General features: G+C 51.7%; 1 protein-coding gene across 1 annotated transcript; it reads right to left on the reverse strand.

The window, feature by feature from the left end:
* Positions 1-98: 98 nt before the first annotated feature.
* SMPD1 (sphingomyelin phosphodiesterase 1) lies at positions 99-4,387 on the reverse strand. Its single transcript, XM_079104307.1, has 6 exons — positions 3,870-4,387; positions 2,618-3,390; positions 1,683-1,854; positions 1,359-1,435; positions 1,006-1,151; positions 99-867 (listed from the first exon to the last, which is right to left on the reverse strand). Exons 1-6 carry the CDS (start codon positions 4,173-4,175, stop codon positions 458-460), a joined length of 1,884 nt encoding a protein of 627 aa, XP_078960433.1. The 5' UTR covers positions 4,176-4,387; the 3' UTR covers positions 99-457.
* Positions 4,388-6,715: the final 2,328 nt, after the last annotated feature.

The following is a 6,715-nucleotide window of genomic DNA, read 5'->3' on the forward strand; positions in this document are numbered from 1 at the left end:
CACCCCCTTTATCAATCTGCTACAGTCTTATTCTCAAGGTCCCCTTGTCCTGATTGCTTGGAAAGAAGAAACTGGGACAGCCACAGAGGAGTCTGGAGTCCAAGTCTCTTTTATCTTTATTTTATCAGCCTGGCAGGATCAGGTAGCAGCAGTGGTGCAGGGTTCCTGGCCTGGCATGACAGCTACCGTATGAGTGCCCAGGGCATTTAGGCCTCAGTTCCATAGCCATGAAAGGACAGCAGCCCTAGGGCAGTCTGGATCCTGGGCAGGTGGAGCAGCCAAACCCTCTCCCAAATCCAGCTAAACCAGCTCTAGGAAGGAAGGTCTTGTTTCCCAGTATACGTGGGGCCTGAGGATGGGCTCTTCCCTGGGATGTTCCCGCCAGGTTGAATCACAGTACACTCAGGCTTTCGCTCCTTTCGTAACACTAACATTCTTGACTCTGGGCCGTGTGGCCCTAGCAGAACAGGGGCCTTGGCCACAAGGTTTGGACACCTGGGAGGCTCCCATTCGGCACCAGGTGGCGGCACAGAGCAGGGCTGTCAGCTCTGGCAGAGAGCTGGGCGCACAGAGTAGCGAGGCGGCAGGGTGCACCGCAGGGCTCCGAAGGTGGGTGGCCCTTATGATAGAGAAACCAGAAGGTCTGGAAGAGTCGCATGTCATCCCGCATGCGGTATACCAGGTCGTGCCAGGCAGCCGGCAGTGCATTGGGCAGCCCATAGGTTTCTCGAGCCCTGTAGAGGAGCTGCCAGTGTGGTGTGGCTCCGGGTGCATTTGCCTGTGTGAGGTTCAGGATGTAGGTCTCGTGGTCCAGGACCACGTGAGAGCTCCCAGTATAGTTTCCATCTATTTGATAGACGCGGTAACCTACAAGGAAGGACAGGAAAGGAGCAAAGGCAAGTCCAGGGAGGACCACACATCCCGCCCCTTGCCAACCTTGGCTCCCACCCCCTTCACCTGTCCCACCAACACCCTGATAAGGAGAATCCCCTCTGCATTACTCACCAGGATTAAGGCTGATGTAGGTGGTGGCGCTGGGTGCCAGGAAGGCTATGGCCAGTGGCCGGCTCAGAGTCTCTTCATCATAGAAGACCTCAAACTCATCTACATGAGTATGGCCAAAGAATTGACCAGCCAGGGTGTTCTCATACCTGGCCAAAAAACAAATTATATTCAAAAGATTCTACGGTGGGGGAGGAAGGGCTAGGGATTTAGGATGCTCCTTCACCATCTTCTTCAGAGATAGCCTCCCCACCAACCTATGGAGCAGCAAGGAAGCTGAGACATTCGAGGGAATTTTAACCTTTAGACTCTTTATCCCCCCCACCACCCCATTCTCGCCCACTTCTCCTTCCTACCTGGCTACAATCCGGTAGTAATTCCAGCTCCAGCTCTTTAGGCAGTGCCCTGGGGGAATGTGGCCAATGATATGCACCTGGGGGAGAGAAAAGGGTGGTTATCAGGGCATCAAAGGACCCAGGCAGCCTTGGCTAGAGAGTGTAGATGAGTGTAGATGAAAGGGCTTTCCAGTGTGACCAAGAGATGAACCCCCAGGAAATAGGTTAACACCACCAGAAAATCAAGCTTCTCTGCTCACAGGTGTTCTAGTTTGAACAGTAGCTTGCTTCTCCCCCAACTCCCAGCTGTACCTACTCCACAAGGTTCCCACCACTGTCCCTCACTTTTTCTCCTCGATCCTCAGCAGCCTGAAGTTCCCCCACCAGCCACTGGAGCTGTCCAGCGGGGTCTGTGGAGTTGATCAAGAGCCAGAAGTTCTCACGGGAACAAAAATTCATATTGAGAGAGATGAGGCGGAGGCCTGGGCGTGGGGAAAGGGCATAGAACCCCCCAATTCTGAAACAAAGTGAACAAGATGGTCAACACTTGTTCATAATCCTATCCTGCATGTCCAGTCTTGTGACAGGCAGAGGCACACATGAGGTCATTCCCACACTGGAGGAGTTTGCATTCTAGCTAAAGACTAAACTACACTAATTATAGGACTCCTATGACAGAGAAGAGTGGCTCAGAGTGCCGGAGCTCCAGGAGCACTGGGGAAGAGAGACAGGTGAGTTAGAATGGAAAAAGGCCTTTCTGACAGAAGATGACATGGGCTTGGGAAAATTGGGAGGAGTTGGGGATGTTAAAGAGGAGAGGAAATAATTTTGGAGAGGGCCAACGTAGGCAGGCATGGTGATACATGCCTGTAATCCCAGTGACTCAGTAGGATACAAGTTCAAGGCCAGCTTCAGTGCCTAAGTGAGTTCCTAAGCAACTAAGTAGACCCTGTCTCTAAATAAAATATAAAATGGGCTGGGGATGGGGCTTAGTGGTTAAGTGACCCTGGGTTCAATCCCTAGTGCCAAAAACAAAAAAACAAAAAAAAAAAAAAAAAAAAAAAAACAAGCCAACACAAAGACCATCTGGGGCGTGGAGAGGTTATGCTTTTAGCTCTTTGAAGGAGATAAGGGTAGAAAGAAAAGGTGGGGTCAGATTAGGGAGGACCAGTGGAGAGCCCTGAGGATTCATGGGAGCAGTCTGAGATAATGCCCCAAGTTCTCTCCCTGCTTGGTCCACCTTTCTTTTCCCTTCTTGGCTTTAAATAAAACTTAAGTACCTGAGGGTGTGAAGGGCTTCAGCAGGTAGCCAGGGCTCCCATGCCTTGGCCATTGCCTCATAGAGCCAGCGGGAAGAGTGGTTGCCCTCTATGAAGGGGGGAGGAAAGCCATTGACGGGTGTGCTCTCGTGGTTGCCCACAGCAGGGTACACTGGAACTGGCCCCAAGAACTTCCTCACAAGGTCTGTGATGGTGGTCAGGGCTCGCAGCTGGTCCTGACGAGACTGTTGCCAGACATCATGGGCGGGGATGTCTCCTGTCCAGTATACCATATCAAAAGGGCCAGCAGGGCCCAGCCCACTCAACAGGCTCTCCAGGGTCCTCAGGGGCAGATCACACTTGCTGTACTCTCCCCAGTATCCAGCACCTGGCTGAGAGGTGGGTGGCAGGCCAGAGCCCCGGCGGCAGCACAGAGGATCTGCACAGTTAGGATCTGTGCCCTCCAAATAGTCATGATCCCAGTGCAGGTCAGTGAGGAAGAGAACGCGACTGACAGGGGCACCTGGAGCTGGTGGGCTGGGCGGCTTGGGAGGTGGCTTCGGCACAGCTGGCAGAGAGATGTTCCAAGATGAGAAGATATCCCAATGCCCACAGGTAGAACCCAGAAGCAAGCCACAGGCCTCAGATGGGCTCAGCACGGAGCGTGTCCACACCTCCACCATATCATCCTCAAAGAGCTGGACAGCTGACTGGCACACAGCCGGTGGTGCTATGTTCAGCATCTTGCACAGTTTGATGGCCACTGAGCCCACCCGTGCCACATTGGGCTCTTTCTGTAGTAGGAGGAACCAGAAGATGGTGAGAAGTCAGAGATGGGGCAGGGGAACCAGGTCAATCCTGATCACCACTCTGTGGGCCTCTATGTCCAAACTGGGTCTGGGCTGGACTCAATGCCACATGATGAAGAGACCTCAGTACCTCCTACATAATGCCCTTGTGACTCAGGAAACAACAGGCCATTACTACCCCTTCAGCTCAGTGACCAGCAACATTTCAGGATTGTGCTTGACTGGCAGGCAGGCTTTCTCAGGCACTGTCTCCACTCTTTCCTTATTTTACTAAGGTCACAATGGGGTAGCAATGGCAGGTAGGCATGGATATCCCCAAAATGAAGCGAAGTCAGTAAAGGCATGTAGAAGCCAGTCTGTCTAACAGGTATGCATTCAGACCTCATGGCCCCCCATTAGTCCCAGCCCCCATCCTCAGAACTTCCCCTTGACCCGCTCCACCACAGTCCCTTTTTAGTGCTCACCTTCAGTCCGAAGTTGATGGCGGTGAATAGGCCTTTGCAGACTGGGCAGGTGAGGTTTCTCCACCCAAAGGCATCCCGGAGCTGGGGGACAATGCCATCAAACCTGGCAGGGTGGTCTTGAGCAGGAAGAGGGTGAGCTCTGGCAGGGGCCCAGAGAACCATGGGGTCAAGTAGAACCAGCATCAGCGCCAGACTCAGGACCATCCAAGGGAGTCCCAGACTGGGAACTCCCGAGGTCCTCTCCAGTGCCTGCTCCCAGCAGAACCTGGGATGGCCCCGGCGGATTGACACTCCGTGGCGGAGCATAGCCGGGTTTCCCAGACAGGGTTTGTTCGCCCTTCCGGCCCCTACCGGCCTAGGGCCAAGCCCCGGTGGCGCTGGGGACACCCGATTACCCTTCGCTGTGGTCGACTGATTGCTCAGCAGCCTGCCATAATGCAGCTCCACCCCTTCCTGTTCCTCCAGTGCCCAGCAGCTGATCCTGGCGGTGGCGGGTGGTCCTGTCAACGCTGCGGAGGCGGAGCGGGCGAAGCGCGCCTGGGACCGCCCCGGGTCCCGCCCCTCCAGCCCCCGCCCTCCGCCGCCCTGACCCGGACCGCGCGGGCCACTGGGATGGGCGGACGCTCTCCGGGGTTAACTGGGGCACCGCCTTGCTGTCACAGTCGCAGGAGGCCGCGGGTGCTCTCGCCCGATCTAGTGAGGCTGGTGGAAGCCCTTCGGAGGCTCGCAGGCGCCTCCTCGCTCGAATCGTCATTCAGATTCCTGGAATAGCTGTCAGGCTGACCCCGGCATCTAACTCCCAGATCCCGAGGGGAAGGCGCGGCCGCGACCCAACCACGCGCTGTGTTGCCCTTGCCTAGCAGGCCCCTCCCCTGGATTGCCTACTCTCGGTCACGGGCAGCGGCACCCTTGAGTCACCTTCACTAAGAATCTTTGAATCACATTTGATTCAGAATTCTCCAGAGGGAAGGGACCCTGGACACACGCGGGGACACACTTGCTTTCTTTCCATAGATGAGAAAAGTAAGTCTCGAGGGTAGTGACGTGAGTAAGAAACTGGAGACCATACAGCTACCAAGGCCAGGAACATGGACTAGACCTTGGGTCTTCCACCACCCATTTATTGAGTTCTTTATGAGTGCTGAACACGAATTCAGACAGGCATTTTAAAATTACTAATCTTCAATTCTCATAACCCTACCAAGTAAATATAAAACTATCATTATTCCCATTCTACACGTAGGAAACCTGAGGCACAGGGAAGTTAAGTGGCAGAACAGCAATTAAAAACCTGATCTGTTTGACTCCTAGAGAACTTCTCCGAGATCCACAGAATGAGCAAGTCCTTTCCCTTTCTTTTTTTTCTTTTTGGTACTGGAGATTGAGTCCAGGAGCACTTTACCACTGAACTACATCACCAATCCTTTTATTTTTTATTTTGAGACAGGGTCTGGTTAAGTTGTGTAGAGTCTGGAACCAATGATCCTTCTGTCTCAGGCTCCCAACTCACGAGGATTATAGGCTATGCCATGGGTCCTGGCAGAAATAGCAAGTCCTATTGTTACAGGGCTGGGGCCTTTTAGCAAACAGGCATGTGAAAAATTTCCCCTACTTCACCCTGATTCTTGCAATCAAATCAGAAAGGTTTCAGACTAGCTCAAAGTAACAGGCATAGGCTTGTTAGATGGGATGGAAAAGGGGACACTCTCAAGGGAGATAATGGGTCCTCTCAGAGAGTAAGGACAGCCAACGTGGTGGTGCTTACCTATAATCCCAGCGACTCCAAAGGATTGCAAGTTCAATACCAGCTACAGCAATTTAGTGAAGCCCTGAGCAAGTTAGTGAGATCCTGCCGAGAAATACAAAATAAAAAGGCTGGGGATGTGGCTCAGTGGTTAAGTGCCCTTGGGTTCAATTTCCCAGTACCAAAGAGAAAAATAAAAGAGAGAGGAAAGGAGATGACCTCATGTATACCAAGCAAACAGTTTACCACTGAACCACAAACACAGCCCAGACCTTCAGTTTTTTTTTTTTTTGTTTGTTTGTTTGTTTGTTTTGTTTTTTGTGGGACCCAGAGTGTCCCATCCAGGTTCACCTCTTGACTTTTCACTGTCAGCATAATGACATCGGTCTTTCAAGTCCCCACTGCCATGACAATTTAGGATGTGGCCTGTGTTAATGTTACCTGAAGCTTGATCCTTGTCCCCGATGCCAATCCAATGATAAAGACCAGGGTTTTTTGGTACTGGGAATTGAACCCAGGAGCACTTAACTACTGAGCCACATCCCAAGCCCTTTTTACTTTTTATATTTGAATCAGGGTCTTGTAACAGTGCTCTACTTTATGCTTTGAATGTAATCCTGCTGTTCTGCAACTGCAACTTATTTTTAAAATGGTCATGTTTCTTTCTCTTCCTCTCTCCCTACTCCTCCCTAATCTCTTCCCCCTCCCTCATTTCAGGGGAAACAGGATTACCTTTCTTCCCCATCCTGGCAGATTTATCTGTCTCTAAGTACATACCTACCATAGAAACAAAGTTATCCAGACTTTGAGGATGGCACCGGAAGATATAAAAAATGACTATCTCCCAAATTAACAAGTGAATTACAACTCCAGACAGAGTACACATGGAAAATAGCCTTTGAACCATCTCTTTAAAAGCCTTCTGTTCCCGCCGATGGGCAGAATCATAGCCTGTGGGACAGGAGTCCCCTGTGTTTCTCCTTTGCTAGCAAAGCAAGAAAACTTTTTCCTTTTTCTCAAAAGGTGTGCTCATTATTGGATTGACATTGGAAACAAGGACCGGAATTTTGGCAACACGCATGCTAGGCAAGTACTTTGCCAC

The sequence above is a fragment of the Sciurus vulgaris genome (assembly GCF_902686455.1).
Source record: "Sciurus vulgaris genome assembly, chromosome: 11".
NCBI lineage: Eukaryota > Metazoa > Chordata > Mammalia > Rodentia > Sciuridae > Sciurus > Sciurus vulgaris.